General features: G+C 50.1%; 1 protein-coding gene across 3 annotated transcripts in view; it reads left to right on the top strand.

Moving 5' to 3' along the window:
- The window catches only part of LOC146783114 (uncharacterized), a 108,501-nt gene that overhangs the window by 68,892 nt on the left and 13,892 nt on the right, over positions 1-25,717 (top strand). For all 3 annotated transcript variants that reach the window (XM_085637314.1, XM_085637316.1, XM_085637315.1), the window contains one exon: positions 10,122-10,232. In XM_085637314.1, coding sequence (XP_085493440.1) covers positions 10,122-10,232 — 111 coding nt within the window. The remainder of the gene's footprint in view (positions 1-10,121; positions 10,233-25,717) is intronic.

The following is a 25,717-nucleotide window of genomic DNA, read 5'->3' as shown; positions in this document are numbered from 1 at the left end:
ATTCACTAAACATGTATCCATTCCTGGGATTTCCTTTTTTGCAAACAACGTTTATCAAGTGTATTATTCAGACATGCCAACCCTCCCGATTCCTGCAAGCAAAAACCCGATTCCTCGGGGTTTCAGCAGACAGGGCTTGGTATTGTGTAACGTGCTAATTCTTCCAGGAATAGTCTGAGTGGCGATGCAGGGGCTCTAGAAGGGGTGAAAAAACAACAAAGCCCCATTAACAAGCGAATGGTCTTTTAACCCCTTGGCTGCGGCAGGAATTCCGCCGCAGCGTTGGGGGGGTTTGGGGGCACTACGGTGGCGCCGTGCTCATGACGGAGCCACTCCGTCATGAGTCACGGTTGAGCTGTGCTCATGACGGAGTGGTTCCGTCATGACTCCGCCCACGGCGCTAATCGCCCGCACAGGCGGGGAATTAGCGCCGCGTGGGCGGAGCGGCCGCCAACGGCCGCAGCATGACGGAACCACTCCGTCATGAGCACACGGCACCCGTGGCTCATGACGGAGTGGTTCCGTCATGAGCAGGGAAGGGGTTAAAGACCTGTGAAGTACTGGGGGGCGGCTGTGTGTGTGTCTGGGGAGCTGTCTCAGCCCGGGCTGCCACACACAGGGGTGGGTGTATGCACTGCCAGCAACCTGCCAGGCCAGGGCACAACACTTGCATCACCCCCTCTCTTCCTGCCATTGCGCTCCATGCTTCTGAAAGGTAAGAAAAAAACGTGCAGGTGCATTTGTGTTTCAAATGTCCGATCCTGCAGCAGCACGCTTCCAAAGCCCATACGTGACAGTAACCCGATTCAAGCCCCCATTCTCCCGATTTTTTTTTTTCCAATCTCCCACTTTGCTCTTCCGAAATGTTGGCATGTATGATTATCTGCTGCAGTCACATAAAGTTAACTTTTGGCTCTATTAATGGTTGTAAGACCGTTTGCGCACCAGAGCAGATTGGTTTTGGCACCCCAGTGGTTCTTCAGTGACAAAGGTGAATAACGTATGAAAACAGTCTTTTCGCCTTTCCCAGAGTATTGTTCTGTTGTCACAATTTACACCAATCAGTGAAAGCTATTTCCATTCTTCGTGTAATGCGCACAAAGTGAAAAGATAGGCGCTGAAATCATGTCTGAACAATATTTCACTCTTGGACCCAGGACTGGCTTTTTGCATGGCATGGGCGAGCTGTGCCGAGGCGCCAATCTTCAGAGGGGTGAAAAGAACTATTTGCATAAATGTCCTACACCCAGCAACGCCCCCTACCTTGGCTGGAGTGATTCCGTTTAAAGTACTCTCAACCGTTCTTAATGTCTTTTAGCTCCCATTCAACCCCTACCTTGCCCTCCTATCTACCGCTCGCCCTCTGCGGCCACTGATCTGTGAAAAAGGCATACCAGCAAGGGCGGCATATTTCCTTCTGTCCAAGGGAGCGATTGGGCCGCCTTCGTGTGCACCTCTGAAATAGGGCCCGGTGCGTGTTTGATGTTTTAAACAAAAGCTCCGTAAACATAATGACATCATTTAGCATCTGCTGCATTACAATTTGTAGTTTTCAACACATTGTCATTCTTTCCAGTTTCATCAGATCAAAAACAAAGAGTCAACAGTGCCGCGTTCTTTGCATAAGTCACATGGTTGTGCACTTTTCAGTCTTTGCTTGCTGCTTTACGCAGTTAAGCAAGTACTAAAACGGCAAAATCTTTTTTCAGTCACATCATATAAATGCGTGTTTAAGAAAACAATTATTGCTACAGAAAGAGCCTCTATCAGCCACATTCTTTGAGCATTTGGGGACAATTGGCAAGTTAAAAATTCTGTTTGTTCGCAACAGTGTTAGCCTTAATGACAACAGTGACCTCCGGGCAAAACTTCTTCTAAAGATTACTAATCTGATTTAAATGTGTTATTGGATGAAAGCAGCTGCTCAAATACGGAGATGGGGAAGGAACATGTAGGGGAATCTGCCAGCATTGATGAAACATCAGTGAACTCGTCAAAACGACAAAGCAGGAGAGTGCCTGCTTCAGGTTCTCGGGGGAGGGAGGGTTCTGAGGACTCAGCCCCCCACAATCCTACCTACTGGGAGGTGTGCCACTGCTACAGCTCTGACTGGCACCATTAAACGCAGCGTATCAGCCCGTCTCAATATGTTTTGTACTGCTTTGGCGCCCTCAAGTTTCCAAGCAGTGCAACAAATGTGAAAAATCAGTGACACTCGGTTTCAACCGGGTCAGCTGATTTTTATCCGGTATGGTACTGTCGGGGACAATCGGGTTAAACCGAATTCCGGACAGCCTAATTATGCTGTTGCCTGTTTCAAACCAGCCTGTCGAGGTGAGCCTTGGTGACTTTTGGGATTTGCCTGTAAGCCGGTCTACTCTGCTCAAGTGTTCTGGAAATTTTGAAAATTCATCTGCACATGTAAGGATGATGTACACGCTGACCGGAAGCATTTGGCTTTGCATCTCTGTCACTAATGCTAACTGCTGGTTTCTACAATTATGATGTGTGTTGTCTGGTGACTTTGCATTCAGCACATTCTGAGATTTACACTTTTGTTGAACGTTTCTGGTGTTTTTGCCTCATAGTTATCCTGAATCGTTCTGGTCACGTTTCACGTTGTTCTAATGTATTTGTGGGCAGTGCTTTCTTTTACTGGGTTTAAATGCATGTCTTGTCTTATTAGTGTAATATGCTTTTGACGTGCATTACTCATTCTACCTGCGTGACGTGCCTATGGTGGTTCATTTTGTGTGATCTGTTGGGTCTTACAGGAGGGTGTTCTTATGGTGGGGGTTAGTCCCACATACATGGTTCATCTTACATTTTGGACGTTAGTGTGAGTCAGAGTGAGTTCTAGTCCCATTTCTACTGTTTGCGTTGTCTTAGTGCTTTAGTCACCTTGTGCTGCACTAGTGTGTGTTGTCTTCATGGGTGTGTCGTCCCTTACATGAGGGTGTTTCTGGTCTTGCTGGGTGGTTCCCCACTTCCTTGTGTTGTGGCTATGTTTCACTTTGAGTTTTTTGCCATGTGTTTTACGTGTGTAAGTTTTCATGTGCAGCACGTTTTGTAGTTGTGTGTAAGTCACCCGCGCCTGACTTGTTGTTTTGTGTAAATCGCCCTGCACCTCACGTATTTCTGTCTTGTGTGTAAGTCACCCTGCGCATCACATGTTTGTGTCTTGTGTGTAAGTCGCCCTGCGCCTCATGTGTGGTTTTGTGTAAGTCGCCCTGCGCTTATGGTGTTGTTGTTGTGTGTAAGTTGCCCCGCGCATCACCGTGTGGACTCTTTTTGTTTACCTTGTGGTGCACTTTGGTCATGTTGTGTAGTCTTCTTGTGCTGCACTTGTTGTTATGGGCGTTAGTCCCATACAACGCATGTTGTTTGTCGTATTTTGAATGTGCCTTACCCTTACAGGAGGGAGGTTCCCTAGGTCATTCTACCCAGCCTAGAGGAATGACTTAATGGGTTTAAGTCCCATTTACACAGCTTACATTATGGGTCCCAGTCCCATTTTCGAATGTGTCCCTTACATGAGGGGTGGTGTGTTGGGTTACAGTCCCTGCCCCACAGTTGGTATTGTCTGGTTCCTTACATGAGGAGTACTTTCTTGGGTGGTGTCCACCCATAGTGTTAGAGTTCTGGGGTTCATTATACTCGTAGTGTTAGAGTTGTGGGGTGCATTATTCCTTTTGCTCTTTTCACGTGTTCACATGTCTTATCATGTGATGTGAGCTCACTTTGTGTCTGTGAGCTGTACATTCTCTACTTCATTTGTGTTCAATATTAAGGGAAGAGGATGGTGATAGTTTGTGTGTATCTTTTCCTTCTTTTTTCCTCCTTGGTTTAGTCTGTGTTCCCTCTTGTGATGTGGTTTTTACCACTCATCTCAGGGTTATGGACTATTGACTTCATTTGTACATTGCTGTGTATAGTGGTTTTCATTTTGGTGTGGTTTTATTCATTTTTCAATTTAAAAGGGAGAAGATAATGTAGTATCTTCATGTGATGTTATAATGTCCCCTTTCACCTTGCTCCGAGCAGCTCAGCCAGTGTGAGTGTTCTGTGTGGAATGTTGCTGTGGTGGACATGAGTGGAGCTTGGGTGCCTGGTGTGAGTGCTGACTGTTGGAAGATGGGCGGAGCAGCTAGCAGGCTGCTCCTGGTGGGGCTGTTAACACACATCTTATGGACTTAATAAACTTTTTTAAGAGACACTCCTCGGCTACGTCTATGTCACCGCTACGCATGGGACAAGGCCACTACAGTATGGTCTTGCATATTATGATTTATTGCGCTTTACAATAGCCATCCTAGAAAAGACAGAGTAAGACAGTCCTTTAGAGGGTCCCAGGAAGGTGGATAAAAACTCAAGGACAATAACTTTCCTTCGCAATCTTGATGGTAATTGAATGCAGGACGAAGATTGAGAAGGGAAGAACCAAAACCACCTAGAGGTGAAAAGGTGTATAGCAGAATCCACAAGACAGCCTGATAGGAACAATGGCTAAAATCAGGGACAAAAAGAGCAGCAATAGGTGGTGAACTTGATGAAAAAAAATCAAAGAATTAATGTGCTGCGGTGCATCCTTTTCAAAGCCAGCGTATATATGCTCAATACAGGAAGTGACATCACAGGTAGGAAAACAGTCCATTCTAGTTTGGAATCAGGCAGTAAACAGTGGAGGGATGACTATCCTGGACAGGCGACAAGGTTAGATCTGGTTACTGTTCCAGAGAAATGTTCCTTCCTAGTCATTACTTGTGAAAGCAGAAGACCCCCCCCCGAGCCCCCCAGCTGACATTCCTCACCCATCCTCACCTGGCTGCACCTGAGGAGCTGGCATTCTGAAGTGACCACCGCGCACCGAGTGGGTGTACCAGAGAATGGCTGTCTTTGTCTCACACAACACCAGGCGAGGTTTACTCTGAAAACTGCTCGGAGATCTAACATTGAACTGGGAGCTGTCAGGTCCCCACAAGTCTTACCTGTTGTACTCGTGGAGCTATCTCGCAGGGACGCCGTGAGCAACCTCCACCGTTCCCCTCCCTACCTGATCAAGGTGAAGAATCAGACCCAGGTACGGAGGAGACCAGGGAAAGGTGCCAAATGGGATCAGGGGAAAGACGAGGTTGAAGAGGATCAGAGGAGGAGTCACACCAGGCCGGGGATGTTCCCTGGGGGATCGCCAGCTAAACAGAGGAACAACAATGATTAGCGCACCTGCTTTCCTTTCGAGGGTCACACGTACAGACGCAACAACCACACCATACTACAGGGCTAGTAGTAGGAATCTATAGTCACCTGGCAGTTGGTGGCTGTAGGTCCCCTTGTGTTACTCCAGATAGGGGGTTGTCTTGTTGATCCCGACGTCTTATGTGCAGAGGGTCAAGGGCCGTCATACGGCAGCATGTGATGGAGCAAAAACGCGCTCCTGCACAGTGAGTGGGCAAGGAGTAAATACGTGACCACGCTTCCCTATGCGTGTCACGGAGGTATGTACAAATGCGCTCCTGCGCGGTGAGGGGGCAAAGTAAGCCCGTGACCACGCTTCCTGCGTGTGTCACGGAAGGGAAGCGCTCCGGCGCGGTGAGGGGCAAAGCAAGCCCGTGACTGCGCTTCCTGCGTGTGTCATGGAAGGGAGGCGCTCCGACGCGGTGAGGGGGGGGCAAAGCAAGCCCGTGACTACGCTTCCTGCGTGTGTCACGGAAGGGAAGTGCTCCGGCGCGGTGAGGGGGCAAAGCAAGCCCGTGACCACGCTTCCTGCGTGTGTCACGGAAGAGAGGCGCTCCAGCGCGGTGAAGGAGCAAAGTTAGCCCGTGTCCACGCTTCCTGCGTGACACGGCAAATACCTGCGATGGGAGCGTAGGATGTTTGTAGGTCATAGGAGGTTCGTGGTTCTTCTTCCCCAGGGGTCCGGAGGCGGAGAGGCAATCTGAGGAAGCAGGCAGCCAAGCAGCAACACGTCAGTACTGGAAGCACTGACTGGAGCAGCCGCCGCGGTTAAATGCGGCCTCACCCGGAAGTGCTTCCATGGTTCTCGTGAGCACTAGACCACTGACCTGAAAGCGGTGTGTGCTCTGAAAACCGGAAGTAGGATTCCTGCCCTGGAACACCCCCGGCTGGAACCATGACAGGAGCCATGCCAGCTATTGTGTGCTTGTTTACACTTGGAGGAACCTCTTCTCTGAGCCAGTCTGAGGAGTCTGGAAGGAGTTAATCCTCTTTATCTATGGCAGACTCTTGGTGAAGTTTAGGAGCTTTGGGCCTTGGAATAAGGGTCCTGCCTTCTTAGAAGTCCCCAAGGGAGGGCACTCTGGGATAAGCAGAAGGAAAGCAAATAAGAACTTCTGAAAAAGGAAGCAGACTGGCTTGTGGGAATTATTTTGCGATTGAGTTAGAGGTATTGCCAGCCCCTGGCTAGTGTGCATTATACACCTGTCTGCCCACTACTAGCACCTCAGAACATTTCTGGACCTGGTGAAGACACAGACGAAAGAAGTCTTGGTTGAACCTGCTTGTGGTGAGGATTGAGGTGGGACTTGCTCCAAGCTTGTCTCTAGGGACTAGAAATGCTCTTCCTGGGGCGCTTGGCTACCCTCATGGACAGGAAAGACTGAGGAAGGGTTCCGTCTGAGTGGAAGAATCCGCTGCCCAGTGGGGAGTGGACTGCACTGGAACCTGCTGGTGCCATGGCTGGAGAGAGTCCTGCTCCGAGAAGATTTCATTATAGTCTTGGAGTAACAAGGGAAATGACTTACTCATTTTTTGACACTTCCTAGCACCTGGACAAGATGTCAAGGCTCCTTGACAGTGAAGTAACCTCATTGACTAAGAGTTGCTGGTTTGACCTGCTAAGAGCTTTTCAAGAGATGTTTGAGGGTACAGCGGGACCATCAAAACCGCCAGCCGCAACATCCTCCTTGCAGGTGGATTTTGAGGACCAGTGCGAGTGACTAAGGGCCTCTGTATGGAACAAACCATCTATCGAGGACCTTGTCTCTCTTATATATTGGGATTCAGGTATCCAACTGTGGAACTGGTAGTCCCGTATCCTGCCAGGTTTTGGAGTCACATTGCCTGTCCACCATTTCAAAGTTTGACCTTGCAAACGCTCATCCCTAGTTTATGCCAGATTTTGCGTCCTCGCATGAGTTATACTTTGAGGACATGTGGTGCTCTTCCCTGTCATGTGCGGTGAACCAGGGCGAAGTCTTAGTTTGACATGCTTTTTGTGCCTAGAAAAATATCGGCGTTGCTGGTGTTTTCTTCTGGTATTGGTTGAGGTAGTGTGGGGTGAAGGGACTGCAAGGCACTTTCCCTATTTTCCCCTTATCTGGAGTCATTTTCCATAACACGACATCTGCTGCAGTATTGGCATGGGTGCCACCGGTGTAAAAGTGTCCTGAGTGGGGCGTTCATGAGTGCACAACCTAACACCCACGAGAAGGAGGGACACGACACTCGTCTCTTTGGCTCCAGCACCATGGACAAGGGAGGAGATTGGTACTAACAGAAGTTGGACACTAAAGGGGCGTGTTTGGCTGATAGAGTCTTGCGATGGAACATGTCTTTTTCTGTTAATTTACAAGCACTAAACACACATTTCACGAATTTGTGATAATTGTGCTCAAGTGTTTGTTGCGAGAGAAAGAGAATGTGTAATAAGAGCCCTGGTCTTGCTATAAAAGTGATGGTGAAATACTTTAGAGCCTATTTACAAAGGTAAATGTACATATGAGTTATTCCACACATTTAAATTCACACTTACACTTTGGGCCCGATTACAATGTCAGACGGACCTGAGTCCGTCAGACATCTTTCGGGAACCAGGACCGAACGTCCTCCTGTCCTCAGTCCCAACCCAGCAATTAGGATGCGACCAAACACTGTTCGGTCGCATTCCTATTCTTTACAATGGGTGCATGCATTGTAAAGAGCTGAGGTGCAGTTCATCCCTGCACCCCGTGGCAGGCACCTCATGGTGCCTACCACCGGGTGCAGAGATCAGCAGGGGGGCATAGGTGCCCCGCAGTTCACCACCAGTAGGCCTTGCACCCATGGTGACCCTGCTGGGGGCCCACAAATTCAGATTCCCACAGCCTTTCTGTGTCCGAAAGGGTATCACATAAAAGCTGTTGGAATCTGCCATCGTAATTCCTCAGTTACAAAGAGCCTCCCAAGGGATTACTGGAGGCTTTCCGAATGCCAGACGGGCTGTCCGAGGCCGTCGGAGGCCATTTGGAAAATTCGGTTCGGATTCCTTTCCAACCGGCCCCATCAAAATGGGTCGGTCGGAAAGGAATCTGAACGGGGCAATTCGATGCGGTCGGAACGGCTTTGATGCGGTCGAAATCGGCCCCTTAGTAGTGAATTTACTACTTTTGTCTATTCACCTTTACTGAAAGCAAATTTGCTACTTAGGGGCTGATTCCAATGTCTGACAGACTCAGGTCCGTCAGACTGCTAGTACGATGCAACCGAACAGGGTTCGGTCGCAATCGTTTACAAGACAATGCAGGTATGCATTCTGAGCGGAATGCATGCCTGCATCCTTGAAAGCAGGGGTGCAGTTCATCCCTGCACCCTGTGGGCGGCACCCCAAGGTGCCTGCCACCGGGTGCAGGGATCCACTGAGGGGCACCATAGGTGCCCCCAGGCTGCCATTTGACAGCCTCGCACCCATGGGGGCCCTACTGGGGGCCCCCAAAGACAGTTTCTGACTGCCTTTTCGTGCCAGAAAAACCGGCACGAAAAGGCAGGGAAAAACTGCCATCGTATTCCCTCGGTCGCAAAGAGGTGGCTGGGGGAGTACTGGGAGATTTCCGTATGGCGGACGGGCTCTCCGAGCTGTCGTCGCCAATCCGTAAATCCGTTTCGGATTCCTTTCCGACCGAGCCCATCGGAATGGCTCGGTTGGAAAGGAATCCGGCCGACATGATCCGAACCGTCGGTCGGAGCCCTTTCGATCGGAATCGGCCCCAAAGTGTAAACGTAAATGTGACCAGTTCCTGTAACAGACAGCTGAGCCCAATTTACGAGTGTAAAGATACTACTAGTAACTTGTCACATATAGGATACTCCATCAACGGGGCACAGTTTTCTCAAGAGTAAATTATATGGAAAAACCATAGTATTCAACATTTTTGCATATGTTACATATTAATGTTAATTAATTTTATATATTTATGTTAAATGTTGACCAAAATGCAAAAAAGCTATAGCACTATTAACTTAAATTTGAATTAATTATCTAATACATGTAAACATATTAAATTACAATACAATTATCGTTTTAACCTTTTATTACAAAAAATTCCACATAAAAGAATTTTTTTATATTTATGTATCAAAAATCACAAAAAGTTGTGTATAGAATTATTGTAAATGTATGTAACTGTTTTTTAACAGTTATGCTTTTTTAAATAAAACAGTTATTAGCATATTTTATCATAACATGATACTTATTTTATAGTCATATGTATATTAACATTAAATTAAATTCATATATATTTTTTAAAAGTGGACATTAATTGTTGTATTTCAACATTATTTACTATGGGGTTCTATTTTAAGTCCCTGACTCTATTATTTTTTAAGGTAGGGTGTTGCAGTGCCAGTGGTTGACCATAGCTGCTTGTGAACTGAAGTACGCTCACATTACGGAGTTCTTTTTGGGCTGTAGTGACTTTAGAAGTGTAGTTTGTGATAGTCCCTCCTTGAGCCGTGACCAGGACTGCTTAGCCGCCCCCGCCTTGGGAAGAGCCTCGCTCGATCTGAGCCGCTCCCCCTACGCTATGCTGGGCTGCCCCTGTCAATGGGCAATGGGCAATGGGCTTACTCTTTTGTGGGTGGGTGTCTGGTCTTCCAAACCCCCTCCTTAGCCCTCCGTAATCCTCTCCTTTCTCCACCCTAAGCTCCTTCTATTTAATAGTAGATATTTCCCCATTTCCACCCACTCCACCTGGTCCCTCCCACAGGTGTGGAATTGCTTTCTGTAGTAGGTTCTTCTGCTGTAGTTCTGTTTTCTTGCTACAAAATCCAGTTTGTGAATCAGGGCTATTGAGTTTGAATGTTGTATACTACATTTAGTCAACTCGGTTTTTAATTTTAATTCACAGGATATGAGGTTATTCCAGATGTTGTCTTAGTGCAAATAAAAGAAGAGGCAGAGACGTACCCAGCGGACCATCAGGACTGTGAAATTTTGGAAACCATCAGTAGCGCAAGAGGTGAGCTATTCTGTACCAACCTGCTGTGACTTGATGTTTGGGGGGGTGCACTGAATAGGTCTTGTGGTCAGAAGCACTACGTGGCCGAGACACTGACTGACTGAGCTGTACGTACATAAAACACATACTCAACCTATGTCAGGCTCACCGTGCACACCACCCTCAACATTGTGCTACACACAAACACCACATTATCTCAGACTCAAACCACTCAAAACTCACTGCTGCAGCCTCAGAGATGCATTGACATAGTCAATTTTATCATGGGCTCAGCCGACGGCTACACTGCCCTGCCTTCAGAAACTCATGAAAACACTCAACCTGATGCACAGTACCAGCTTCTTCTGAGGCTCCACAGCTCCAGAAGTGGACTCTGGATGTTGGGCGTTGACTGTGCCACTTGCTTCAATTTTAACTGTGTTTTTTTGTTTTAACCTCTATGATATGTCGGCATTGTATTGTATTTCATTGTACTTTTATGGTCTATTTGGCCCAGTGCCTTAGACCCTTACGGGTGAGTAGTCACACTTTACAAGCCCCTGATTGATTGATTGATATTCTTTAGACAGAATAAAGTTTCTTGAATTATTAATTGGAGAGGAGAGGAGTTGGCCTAACGGCTAGGGCGGTCGACCTCGAATCTGGGGTACTGGGTTCGAGTCCCGGCAATGACGCTGAACATCCTGTGATTCTGGGCAAATCTATTAATCTCCCCGAGCCTGACAAAAATGAATGTGTCCTCATGTAACGCAATTGGTGCTATATAAAGCGCTCTGATACCCGATATGGGTCAAGTTCATGCTATATAAAACTGTTCAAAAAATTAATTAATTGATTGAATAATTGAAGTGCACACCTGGGGTCTTGTAATATGTCTCTTACCTGGGCTATTAGGCGGGAAAAAGGAAGCTCTCAGAACGCAAACATATATACTCAAAACAGCTCAACAGAGCTGGTCATGGGAAAAGCCACCGATCAAGACTATAGGCTTGTTTGTTTACTATGAATACGTAGGACAGAGGCTGTAGGGCTGGCTTATTAATTGTGAAACGCATATGATGAATCTAATAGGCCTTTAAGGGTGGAGTGTCGCCACATGGTGTTAAAGGTTGCAGGCAGATATTTTGTTACATTGAATCTCACAGGTTACCGTAAAAGGCAGGCAAGGATTTTAGTGTTGGTTACCCCTCGGACAGGTTGACGCTGAAGAGCTGCAGTGTGGTCATTCTTGTTAGGCCCTTTTCAGAGGGTTGCATATTGCTTTGCTAAATGTGATTTTGAATAGTGGTAGTAAGAACGTTAATTGAGATAATTTTGTGTATGAAAACGAAAACACTGAAATGAAATTCACAAAAAGCACATACAGAATATTGTTTAAAAGCAAATGAAAAGCAAGCATTCCCAATTCCATCCTCTAAAGAATTAAAAAATCAATGACTGATTGACGCTTGTGAGTAAAACACTGTATCATGTATGGCTGTAGATACACATGCTCTGCACACTCCTTCCATCAGGTTTTGGACTTGTACGTTGCAACTTATTTCTGTTCGAATTCGTGGCTGCTCCCATAGTCCACATAGAAGGTGAACACAGGCTTCACCTCAGATTGTTTTCTTCCATCCTCTGATTCCGGCGTTTCAAACACAAGCTCTAAGACCAACGCATATCTGCACTACTTTTGGGGCCCGGCTGTTTAACACTTCAACTCCTGTGTTTTCCAGGGCAATTCATGGTCAATGACCTTCAGCACCCGACAGCCCATTCTCCCACACTGACCTTTGGTCGATGGCCTTTGATGAAACACATGCAGTGTCACTGGAGAACTCCCAGGGGAGGATATGGAGCATACACCCTCCCAACTAGGCCGTAGGTGCAACACCAAATATCCATACTGTTATACCTGCTGCCTATTTTGGCGACGATTTTGAAAAGATCTATGTGTGCAAGTCAACGGAAAGAGGAAATTTAAATCAACTCAATTTACATGAAACAAAGCAGAGGAACCTACTGAGAGAAGAGGAAAGAGTGTAAGGATATAGAACTTCCTTTAGAATTTAAGCATAATGTATTTCACAGCTTTCTGGCAGCCCTGAGCCCCACCAGTGACCAAGAGACCGGTCGGCCCCAACCAGGGTGTGCCAGATCCCGCTGTGTTTCCATCTCAATTTGGATATTTACTACATATGGATGGTTCAACCCTCGAACCCTCGAAAAAACCTGGCGCCACGAACGGACTACAGAAAACATGACAGCCCTCAAGAACGCCACCAGCTGATCCGCACCACCAAAAGGACATCATTCAAAGAGCGGCTAGGCAACAACACCCACAACAGCAAGGAACTCTTCAGCATCGTCAAAGAGCTCTCCAACCCCAGCGCCAGCAACAATGACATCACACCGTCTCAAGACCTCTGCAACTCCCTCGCCACGTTCTTCCACCGCAAGATTGCAGATATACACGACAGCTTCGGACCCCACACTCCGCCTCCAGTCACCGAACCAACGACCCCCACCACCACCCTCAGCGCCTCGACCCCCATCAGCACTGAAGACACCACCCACGTCATGAACACCATCCACTCTGGCTCCCCCTCTGATCCATGCCCCCATCATATCTTCAACAAAGCCGACATCATCATCGCACCCCACCTCCGGAACGTCATTAACAACTCCTTCACGTCAGCCTCCTTCCCTGAGAGCTGGAAGCATGCAGAAATCAACGCCCTTCTGAAGAAACCCACAGCGGACCCCAAATACCTCAAGAACTTCCGCCCCATCTCTCTTCTTCCCTTCCCGGCTAAAGTCATCGAGAAGACCGTCAATAAACAGCTGACTACATTCCTCGAGGCAAACAACTCGCTCAACCCGTCCCAGTCCGGATTTCGAGCCAACCACAGCACCGAGACCGCCCTCATCGCAGCCACCGACGACATCAGGACCCTGATGGACAACAGAGAAACAACCGCTCTCATCCTCCTAGACCTCTCGGCAGCCTTTGATACCGTATGCCATCGCACCCTAATAACCCGCCTCTTCAACACTGAGATCCAAGGAAAGGCCCTGGACTGGATCACCTCGTTCCTCTCCGACAGAACCCAGAGAGTCCGCCTCCCTCCCTTCCACTCAGCGGCCACCGAGATCATCTGCGGCGTACCCCAAGGCTCCTCACTCAGCCCAACCCTCTTCAATATCTACATGAGCCCCCTCGCCGCCATCGCACGCAAACACAACATCAACATCATCTCCTACGCCGACGACACCCAGCTGATACTCTCCCTCACCAAAGACGCAGCCACCGCCAAAACCAACCTCCAGGAAGGAATGAAAGACGTCGCAGAATGTATGAAGCTCAGTCGCCTGAAGCTGAACTCAGACAAGACGGAGGTCCTCATCCTTGGACAATCCCCATCCTCCTGGAACGACTCCTGGTGGCCCACAGCGCTGGGCTCCGCGATCGACACCCTCGGACCACGCTCGCAACCTGGGATTCATCCTGGACTCCTCCCTCACAATGACCAAGCAAGTCAACACCGTCTCGTCCTCTTGCTTCAACACCCTGCGCATGCTCCGAAAAATCTTCCGGTGGATCCCCACCGAAACCAGAAAGACCGTCACCCAGGCCCTCGTCACCAGCCGACTGGACTACGGAAACGCCCTATACGCAGGAATCACAGCCAAACTTCAGAAACGACTTCAGCGCATACAGAACGCCTCCGCACGACGCATCCTCGACATCCCTCGCCACAGCCACATATCCGCCCACCTGAGAAACCTTCACTGGCTCCCAGTCAGCAAGAGTATCACGTTCAGACTCCTCACCCACGCACACAAAGCACTCCACGACATGGGCCCCGAATACCTCAACAGCCGCCTCTCGTTCTACACTCCCACCCGCCAGCTCCGCTCCGCCAGCCTCGCCCTCGCCACCGTCCCATGGACTCGCAGAACCGAAGGAAGATCGTTCTCCTACCTGGCAGCCAAAACATGGAACTCACTCCCGCACACCTACGACTGACCCAGGACCATCTCTCCTTCAGGAAACACCTCAAGACCTGGTTATTCGAGCAATAGCGGCACCCCCCCTCCCTTCAGCGCCTTGAGACCCTCACGGGTGAGTAGCGCGCTCTACAAATGTATTGATTGATTGATTGATTGGAGATGTTTTCAATATTACATCTTTAAACAGTGAACATCCTGCCATCTCGATCTCGAGGCTTGCAATGAGAATCTGGCTTGCCGTATATGAGAGCTGCAATTTTACCAGTGTCGTCTGTGGCGGTATTCATCCGCATGTTCTCTACTTTCTATGCGTGTGCACTGGTTTGAGATCTCACTGCACACTGCCTCTCCATGTTCATGGTATTGACTTTGTCAGCGCTGTTTCTCTGCGTGTGTTATCACTTTATGGTAATTCACTGTGGTTTGTTTGGTGCTTGCAACACGAGCAGCACATTTGTGTTGGGGGCATCACTGTGGAGTCTTAATTTGCACGCAGTCCACTACAAAGATTCCTACTGCTGCCGTGGACTTTTGGGGGTGACACAATATTTGTTTATAATATAGTTTTGGCACTGGCAGCTTTCCTGGCCATATGGCAGTTTAACCGCAGCAGTGCGGTTTGAAAAAGGGGGCACGTGTCACTCATAGCACGTGCGCTCTTACCGTCACGAGCTTTCTCCTCAATTTCATCTGTGTTTTGGTTGCTACGTAGCTCCTTGAGCTGCCACGGGACGCTCTACAGCTTGGACGTGCCGGGAGCCACCCGGCCCGACGGCAATTTGTGTGCTGCCATCTACCTGCAATCTTAAGCTCTGGACCATCGGAAGTCTGTCGCATCCCTTTTTGTTTCTACATTCTTTGTTTCATTTGAGTTTTAACTATTAATTCACCCTTAAATAAGTGTATTGTGTTGTAAACATATTTCCTCACTTTTTTGGAATTTGCTGTTGCCTGCATGTGTTTGTTGTGACATATGGTGTATATTACTGTGTGGTGGTACTTCAATGTTTGCGATGTATGAGTGTCAGGTTGTACTTTTTAGAGAGGTAATTCAGGGCAGGGTTGAAGCCAAATGATGTTGGTGAGGTGTTGTTTCTCACTTATTTTCTTTAGGGTTATGGGTTATGGTAGCCCCTGATGTTTGCTAGAAGATTCTTTTTTTTTTTAATGTTTCGTGTGGAGCATTATTCCACACATACCACCCCAACTTCGGGTTTGGGTGAAGGGCTGTGCTAAAGCCAGATTTGCATAGAGTGTGCGTTTTTGCTAGTGTGTGCAGTTTTCTATCACTACTTGTTTGGATATAGCAGTGTGCAAGTGATTGGTGTTTTTTTTCTGGGTTCGTGTGGACTTTAATTCCACACTTTCCATCCATGCTTTGGGCTTGGGTGAAGGGCAGCATTTATGTTGCTTGTACTCTAGTGATTATTGTTCATTTTACTACGAAGTTGGATGTGTAACTTTGTTGTTCCTTTCTGGGTTTGTGTGGACTTTTATTCCACACTTTACACCCATGATTCGGGCTTGGGTGAAGGGCAGCTGTGATGTTGTTTGTTCCGTGTAGGGCGGTTTTCCACACTTTCTTACTGTTTTTTGTTTTTGTTGTTGGATGGTTCTCTTCTACACCTTGTGGTTGGCACCCTATTTATTTTCTTGATTGTTTACAGAGCCAGCTAGCATGCTTTAGGTATCTGGGTTTGTTTGTGGTTTGCGGTGTAGTAGTGCATGGACTTTGCTGTGGTAGGAAGGGAGATGGTGCATGAGTGCATTCTTATTATAGCACTTGTGTTCCTTTTCCTCTCTCTCTTTTTTATTTCTTCTGTATGATATTTTCCATCAGCAGGGTTTTATAATTAGTAGGTTTGTGGGTGTAGATGTTCATGTAGAATCGTTCTATTCTGTTGCACATCACAGGACTTATTTCTCAACTTTTGTGCACTTAAACATCAAGTTCATTGACCCTTTGTTCAACCCGAAAGCCCGGGTCTAAACTATTCCTTGACCATTACTTGAGCTGTATTTCTTTGACTGACAGGGCTTTTTTATGGGGTGTTTTTCTTACATGAAGTACAAAAAAACCTAAAAACTAAATAAATCATTACAGAGTGACTGTGTAATGATTTATTTAGTTTTCGTATTTTGCACCTATTTTTCTCTTGCTCCCGAGGCTGCACTTTGTAACAGAAAAATGTAATAAAAAGAGGACATTTCCAGCAAAAGTGTTTCTTTCATCTTTGGATCCATTTCACAGGGGACGGAATGAAGGAAAGTAGAGGAAACAGAGGGTAAGAGACGTTTATTGAAGCACGGTTTTCAGCAAATGAAGAGCTGCGAGAGAGACAGAAAGGGAGGGAATAAGAGGAAGAAAGTGATGGGAGCAGCTGACAGCGGCAGAGCAGGAAAAGTGAACACTTCGACCACCAATCTTACCTTAGTACACCTGCTGGCACCTAAGGACTCCCACGCGCAACAGAACACAGACGCAGGCTGCAGGGTCGGACAACCAGCCCTTGCCTTGACGTTCCTGACTCAGCCTCTCGAGCTCCAGACCACAGCACTCGGAGTCTACTGTGCGCCAGCGCCAAAAGAGGCAAATGCAGGGATTCAAAAGTGAAGAAAAACAAATGATGACTGTTAGAAAAGGTAGACGGACCGGGAGGGTCGGCCGGGGTCAGGAGGAGAGGTCTCCGGGGAGAGCCGTCTCCAGCGATCATACAGACAAGTAACTTCCCCCCCACAGACGAATATCACACACGGATAAGGTTCAGTGATCTTTATAGGCACTTATTTAAGGTACGGTGAACTGGTACAAGGAGGTCTGGACTCAGGGGTCCCCTCGATTAGAGTCTCGCAAGGTAGGGAAGGGGGTAGCGGGACAGTCTATTTACCAATCAGGTAGTTCGGTTGAGGTGATGATGAGCTCACATTCCTCGAGCTTGGTGGTTAGGTGGTATGGGCCGCGGCAGCGCCAGCAGGTCCCGGTGTGGATGGTCGATACAACGGGCCGCGGCAGCGCCAGCAGGTCCCAGGAAGATGAATGTTTGCAGAAGGCCGCGGCAGCGCCAGCAGGTCCCGGTGAGGATGGTCGTTACAACGGGCCGCGGCAGCGCCAGCAGGTCCCAGGAAGATGAATGTTGCAGAAGGGCCGCGGCAGCGCCAGCAGGTCCCGGTGAGGATGGTCGTTACAACGGGCCGCGGCAGCGCCAGCAGGTCCCAGGAAGATGACTTGTTGCAGAAGGCCGCGGCAGCGCCAGCAGGCAGGACGATGGTTCACAAGAGCGGGCTACGGCAGCGCCAGTAGACCGTCAGGGTTGAGTTCACTCGGTGTCTCTCGACTCCAGGATACAACTGCCTTCTTGCTCCGGAGCTGCCTCAGTTATAGGGCTGGTGCCCTTTGATGTCCGGACCCTCGCACTTGGAGGTCGGAGGGTCCGGGATGAAGGTGTCCAGACACCCAGCAGGGGGTGGAGCCAGTGCCTGGGGGAGCTGGGGGCGATCGGCACCTGGCGGGGGAGAGCCCTTGACACTTCGGTCTCCCATTGACCTGCCAAGTGGTCCGCTCACCTCCTGGGCGGATAGTGGTGCCGGGATGTCGGGGCCGGCCAGGCCCGGGGTTAGGGTCGAGGGGAGGCCATGCGGCCGCGTGGTGCAGGGCCCAAGATGGCGGCTTGACCCGGCCGGGAAAGCCGGTGGGGCTGGACCCCGTGATGAGTAGGGGTCCGAGGGCAGAGGGTCCGTCGGGAGACGGAGTACAGGTGCTTGTCGCGGGGATATGCCAGGTGGGCCGGAGTTCGGGCCTTGTCGAGCGGGGAGGGAGCGAGCCGTCTGTGAGGCCTGTCCAACAATGACAGGCCTGCCCCTCGTGAGATGATTGGTCCATTCTCTCTGGGGGCAGGCCAGAAACAAGAAACAGGGCCTCATGGGTAGCGCGTTCGAGCTATGAATGATTGACGGCTGCTCAGGGTGGCTGTTGAGACCCACCCCACGGCCAGGATCAGTCCGATGTCATTGCAGGTTCTAGAGAGATTCGTAGCGCGATGTATGTGATTACGGACTGCTGATTGGCTGCTCAGCTCAATATGACTGGGTCTCTGATTGTTTTAATCCCGAGTCCTCCACTGATTAGAGAGGGACTGAAAAATGGTTTCATTAAAACCCATTCTTTCCTATCTGAGTGCACGTTGTACCATGATCCGGAGCGCGCTGCATGATTGACCTGGCAGCGCCTCTGCACCGCCCGGCAGGAGCCCGTTCTAGACACTCTAGTTACGGCCCGTGGTGCTGAAGGGCGACATTCTTTCTTGTTCCATCGCTGGTGTTGGACTTGGCCCTTCTGGCAAGTTAACCCCTAGAACTTTTTGCAGTATCCTAGCCTTTTTCCTGTGTTGTACTAGTGGTTTTAGGCCTCTAGGCGCTTTCACACTGTGTCCCAGTGGAAAGCGCGTGCGCTCTGTGTGGTTGAATGAGACTGACCTGCCCTCCCATAGGAATGCATGGGGGATCTGAGTGACCGTGCTAGTTCCTGATGCGTGGGGAGTGCAGGGTCGAGTTTGATATGTGCAAACTCGTGAGAGTGAATGCTGCGCAATGATGTGTGCGGCGTTACTGTAGCTAGTATGGAAGCGCCACTTCTAGACACTGGCATAAATGTGCAGTGACTGTCTGGCGTGTGATTGGCTGGTGTGCCTGGCCCCAGGAGTCAGGGTGGGTCTGCCCCAGTGGTGGGTGGAGAGCTCTGCAGGTTGATGAGTGGGAGGAGTACACCTAGGACCTGAATAGGGCTGGGCTTTCCCCACACAATGCTGGCTCCGCCCCCTGTGGTGCGACTGATGACCCTGGCCTGTTCTGAGAATAGGGAGAGGGGCTGAGCAAAACAAAGTGCTCAAGTGCTCCTGAACCAGTTGTAACTGGTTCTGCCCTACACCCTGTGCTGTGTCACAAAAGAAAAATGTGTATAAAAAGGGGCTTTGACCCCTTACAAAATGTTCTTGTGCTTAACTTGAAACAACCAGGGGCGTGCTGCTGCTGGGGCCCAGGGGAAGGCTTGCCTGTCCTGGGCCCTGCCCAGCCCCTGGATGCCTGATGGACTTTGTGGGACCGTTTGTTTCTGTTCCTGGATCTATCAATGACTTTGTGCTGGTCCTCAACATAGCGCCTGGAGAGCGCTTTATTCTAATTTCCCCCAGAGAGAGGAGCTGGGGCTGTGCAGCGTCGCGCTGCTGAGAGCGAGAGAGAGGGAATCCCCAGCGTAGGGATTCCCCCATGATGTGTGCCTTGCGGGTCCTATTTTGCCTCCCCCAGCTGCGCAGCACTTAGTGCCAGCTGCAGCGTTTAGGCCCTGTTCTTGTCCCCAGCTGCCCAGCAAGTAGTGGGCAGCTGCTATGTTTAGGTTCTGGTGCGACCTGGACCCTAATGCGATTGAGGTGTTATTGTGATGCATATATTAATGCTTATGGTGTTAGGAAATGTACTGTGTGTAGTATGTTTTGCGCACCCTGTGTTACACCTCTAAATGTGGTCATTTCTGCCTAGGAGGTTGTTTTACCTGTTTAGGTTGATGTTAGGGAAATTGTACTTCCCTAGGTGATGTATGCCCCTAGTGTAGTTATACTTAGGAGGTAAGGTCTAATGCGTTAGACTTGCGAGAAATTGCATAATGTGTTTATGCCCCTGTGATGGATGCAGGATAGGTTTTATACCTGATGCTAGTGTGATATGACGCTGAGATCATTATTGCGCCAGTAGTTACTGGTTGGGCTCTACAGTGATAATTTGTGCTACAGTTAGTATATGTTCTACATGTATGATTGGTGATTTGTGCTGATTCTGACAGTGGTCCATGTGGCCCTGTCCCGTGTAAATAGTCCCTTGTAAAATTCTGCCCAGTGCCAGTTCGTACAGTGTAAATTGTGTGAATATTATCTAATGTGTTTTGGTATAATACAAAGGCTATTTTTATATATAACCTTGTGTGGAGTTGCTTTTGTGGTGGGCCTAGGGTATTTGTTGCTGGGTGCGCGCGCAAACGCTTTACACATTGCCTCCGGGATAAGCCTGACTGCTCGTGCCAAGCTACCAAGGGGGTGAGCAGGGGTTATCTTTGGCGTGTAACTCCCCAGCCCTGACTAGAGTGGTGGTTTCTGCCTGGCTTTGGCGCAAGCCCTAGCCGACCAGAAATCCCATTTCTCACAGCTGGCGCTCCAGCAGCCCAGTGAGTCACGGGGATGCTATAGTGCCAGCATTACAAAAAGGATGGCACCTCCACCACGGCACTACGACCCGCACCGACGATCTAGGGGGGTGCAAGCGCCCACCCCCCTCCCTGCGGACACCTATGGCAACACCTCCTGCCACGTCTGCGCCACCTTCCACTATAAGACACTGAGGCACTAGACGGAAACACTCTGGGTGCATCATAAGATCACATGCAGCTGCAACCCTCACCTGAGACCCTCAATATCTTTGAGGAACGAGACTCTTTCGAGGCTTAACAAGACGAATCCGACCCTTCTGGTCTTCCCATGGCACAAGGCACACACAAGCCTGAGCTGGTGTCCTCATCAGGCCTGGCTCCAGGAATTTTTATTTGGGTGGGCCAAGGGTGTATATGGGTGGGCCACTGCCGGCTCGATTTGTCGCATATATGTCTGGGCAGGTCTGCTTCAGGGCCCTCCTTTATCTCTTCTTAGTCTTTCACATCCCAGTAAAACGCACTCTTTTCCAAATCTCTTTCTAAATATTATCACTCTCAAAAAGTGTTTTTTTCCATGTAATGTTCCTTTGATGGGAAGAGGAGGTTTCTGAGGTGGGAGTATCAGGCAAGTGACACTACTCAGGCTCCCTCTGTGCGAGCCTTCAGGGAGAATCCCTCTTCATTACTACCTCCACCTGACCCGGGACACTGCAACACACTCCCTTACAGGGTCCCTCTGTGAGAATCTTCAGGGAGAATCCCTCTTCATTACTACCTCCACCTGACCCCGGACTCTGCAACGCACTCCCTTACAGGCTTCCTCTGTGCGAGCCTTCAGGGAGAATCCCTCTTCATTACTACCTCCACCTGACCCCAGACTTTGCAACGCACTCCCTTGCAGGCTCCCTCTGTTCCAGCCTTCAGGGAGAATCCCTCTTCATTACTACCTCGACCTGACCCCAGACTTTGCAACGCACTCCCTTGCAGGCTCCCTCTGTGCCAGCCTTCAGGGAGAATCCCTCTTCATTACTACCTCCATCTGACCCCGGACTCTGCAACGCACTCCCTTGCAGGCTCCCTATGTGTGAGCCTTCAGGGAGAATCCCTCTTCATTACTACCTCCACCTGACCCCGGACTCTGCAACGCACTCCCTTGCAGGCTCCCTCTGTGCGAGTCTTTAGGGAGAATCCCTCTTCATTACTACCTCCACGTGACCCCGGACTCTGCAGCGCACTCCCTTACAGGCTTCCTCTGTTTGAGCCTTCAGGGAGAATGCCTCTTCATTACTACCTCCACCTGACCCCAGACCTTACAACGCACTCCCTTGCAGGCTTCCCCTGTGCCAGCCTTCAGGGAGAATCCCTCTTCATTACTACCTCCACCTGACCCCAGACTCTGCAACGCACTCCCTTGCAGGCCTTCTCTGTGTGAGCCTTCAGGGAGAATCCCTCTTCATTACTACCTCCACCTGACCCCAGACTCTGCAACGCACTCCCTTACAGGCTCCCTCTGTGCGAGCCTTCAGGGAGAATCCCTCTTCATTACTACCTCCACCTGACCCCGGACTCTGCAACGCACTCCCTCACAGGCTCCCTCTGTGCGAGTCTTCAGGGAGAATCCCTCTTCATTACTACCTCCACCTGACCCCGGACTCTGCAAAGCACTCCCTCACAGGCTCCCTCTGTGCGAGTCTTCAGGGAGAATCCCTCTTCATTACTACCTCCATCTGACCCCGGACTCTGCAACGCACTCCCTTGCAGGCTCCCTATGTGTGAGCCTTCAGGGAGAATCCCTCTTCATTACTACCTCCACCTGACCCCGGACTCTGCAACGCACTCCCTTGCAAGCTCCCTCTGTGCGAGTCTTTAGGGAGAATCCCTCTTCATTACTACCTCCACGTGACCCCGGACTCTGCAGCGCACTCCCTTACAGGCTTCCTCTGTTTGAGCCTTCAGGGAGAATGCCTCTTCATTACTACCTCCACCTGACCCCAGACCTTACAACGCACTCCCTTGCAGGCTTCCCCTGTGCCAGCCTTCAGGGAGAATCCCTCTTCATTACTACCTCCACCTGACCCCAGACTCTGCAACGCACTCCCTTGCAGGCCTTCTCTGTGTGAGCCTTCAGGGAGAATCCCTCTTCATTACTACCTCCACCTGACCCCAGACTCTGCAACGCACTCCCTTACAGGCTCCCTCTGTGCGAGCCTTCAGGGAGAATCCCTCTTCATTACTACCTCCACCTGACCCCGGACTCTGCAACGCACTCCCTCACAGGCTCCCTCTGTGCGAGTCTTCAGGGAGAATCCCTCTTCATTACTACCTCCACCTGACCCCGGACTCTGCAACGCACTCCCTCACAGGCTCCCTCTGTGCGAGTCTTCAGGGAGAATCCCTCTTCATTACTACCTCCACCTGACCCCGGACTCTGCAACGCACTCCCTTACAGGGTCCCTCTGTGAGAGTCTTCAGGGAGAATCCCTCTTCATTACTACCTCCACCTGACCCCGGACTCTGCAACGCACTCACTTACAGGGTCCCTCTGTGAGAGTCTTCAGGGAGAATCCCTCTTCATTACTACCTCCACCTGACCCCAGACTCTGCAATGCACTCCCTTACAGGCTCCCTCTGTGCGAGCCTTCAGGGAGAATCCCTCTTCATTACTACCTCCACCTGACCCCGGACTCTGCAACGCACTCCCTCACAGGCTCCCTCTGTGCGAGTCTTCAGGGAGAATCCCTCTTCATTACTACCTTAACCTGACCCCGGACTCTGCAACGCACTCCCTTACAGGCTTCCTCTGTGCGAGCCTTCAGGGAGAATCCCTCTTCATTACTACCTCCACCTGACCCCAGACTTTGCAACGCACTCCCTTGCAGGCTCCCTCTGTGCCAGCCTTCAGGGAGAATCCCTCTTCATTACTACCTCCACCTGACCCCAGACTTTGCAACGCACTCCCTTGCAGGCTCCCTCTGTGCCAGCCTTCAGGGAGAATCCCTCTTCATTACTACCTCCACCTGACCCCGGACTCTGCAACGCACTCCCTTACAGGCTTCCTCTGTGCGAGCCTTCAGGGAGAATCCCTCTTCATTACTACCTCCACCTGACCCCAGACTTTGCAACGCACTCCCTTGCAGGCTCCCTCTGTGCCAGCCTTCAGGGAGAATCCCTCTTCATTACTACCTCCACCTAACCACAGACTTTGCAACGCACTCCCTTGCAGGCTCCCTCTGTGCCAGCCTTCAGGGAGAATCCCTCTTCATTACTACCTCCATCTGACCCCGGACTCTGCAACGCACTCCCTTGCAGGCTCCCTATGTGTGAGCCTTCAGGGAGAATCCCTCTTCATTACTACCTCCACCTGACCCCGGACTCTGCAACGCACTCCCTTGCAGGCTCCCTCTGTGCGAGTCTTTAGGGAGAATCCCTCTTCATTACTACCTCCACGTGACCCCGGACTCTGCAGCGCACTCCCTTACAGGCTTCCTCTGTTTGAGCCTTCAGGGAGAATGCCTCTTCATTACTACCTCCACCTGACCCCAGACCTTACAACGCACTCCCTTGCAGGCTTCCTCTGTGCCAGCCTTCAGGGAGAATCCCTCTTCATTACTACCTCCACCTGACCCCAGACTCTGCAACGCACTCCCTTACAGGCTCCCTCTGTGCGAGCCTTCAGGGAGAATCCCTCTTCATTACTACCTCCACCTGACCCCGGACTCTGCAACGTACTCCCTTACAGGCTTGATTATCCACTACTCCTTTCCAGTGCACCTTATCTCACAGCTGACCTTGGGCCCCATATCAGGCATTATCGGGCTCCACTTTCATTTTTCCCGGTAAAAACAGTAGTAAAATCACCTTCAAAGTTAAAACATTGAATATAGCGGTAACTATAATTAGCAGGAACTTTAAAGTAGGTTCCACAGTAGCCCTTATGACCCGACTGCTAATTAAACAGAAAGGCCATGACAGGGCCGGCTTCAGCGCTGATGTGAAAGTCTTTTTTGGCGCTGCACCAATAACCTCTTTGTCTGTAAATAACCTTTACTACCACCTTTCAACAGTGCCCCTTATCTCTCCATGGACCCCCCCTATTGACCACCTCCTCGGATACCCTCACTGTCACCCTCCAGCAGTGCCCCTCATCGCTCCGTAGCCCCTCTCTCATATGCATTTCATTTGTTGTACAGCGCTACTCATATCAGTGTAGTGTGTGTCAGTACTTTACACCACACACACATTATACAAAGAGAATGAATCATACAAGTATGTAAATCAGTCTACAGGGAATGTCACATAAGCTAATGAGGATTACAAGGTGTAGGAATCACATGTCATCCATACTGGTGGGACGGATATTTCAAGAGGGTTTGGTCTGGGGAAACACAACCTTAGGATTTAAAGGGTATTCCATGGGGTCAGCATTACTGATGCCTGCGCATATTTTAAAAAGAAAAACATATAGTAACACATTCTCTTACCTACTCCATGAGTCAAACTTTGTGCCACAGCCTGGCGTGATAAGCAGCTGCAGGGGTCAGGAAAGGCGAATAGGAATAAACAAACTTCTTTTCTCCTGCGCTGCAAAGAAAAAGAAATATCCGCGCAGCAGAACATTGTCGCCTTCGCCATGTGGAGATGAGGGGGTGAAAGAATAAACAAAGCCTCATTAACATGTAAATGGTCTTTTAAAGACCTGAGAAGTGCTCGGGTGCGGCGGCGATAATCTCTAAAACTGTCTGTGCGCGCCCGGGAAGCTGTCTCGGCCGGGCGCACACACCACGTGTGCTCTGCGCGCCTGCCTTCCCACTGGCTCCTGTTTGGGTGGGCCAGGCCCATGTTTGGGTGGGCCAGGCTCCTGTTTGGGTGGGCCAGGCCCATGTTTGGGTGGGCCAGGCTCCTGTTTGGGTGGGCCAGGCTCATGTTTGGGTGGGCCTGGCTCATGTTTGGGTGGGCCAGGCTCATGTTTGGGTGGGCCAGGCCCACCCAGCCCACCCGCTAGAACCGGGCCTGGCCCTCATGCATCTCTGACAAAAAGCAAGACAAAGTCGAGGCTCTAACTCTGAAAGCCTCCGGCTCTGACGCCAGCACCACACCCAGACCTGCAGCTTCAGTGCTGGCGCCCACACCCAAGGGCCAGGTACCAAGCCCTCCTTCCAAAAGACCTGCCCAGGTTGAGTCACCGTCGGGACTTTGCAGAGCAGAAGCCCCGGACCCGAGAGGAAAGGAGCGGCGCCTTCTTTGAAATAAAGACTCATCCATTCGGCCGCAGTGATCACTCTTTGCCGAGATT

This window comes from Triturus cristatus, chromosome 12 (assembly GCF_964204655.1).
Source record: "Triturus cristatus chromosome 12, aTriCri1.1, whole genome shotgun sequence".
In the NCBI taxonomy this organism is placed as follows: domain Eukaryota; kingdom Metazoa; phylum Chordata; class Amphibia; order Caudata; family Salamandridae; genus Triturus; species Triturus cristatus.
This window is presented reverse-complemented; position numbering and strand designations above follow the sequence as displayed.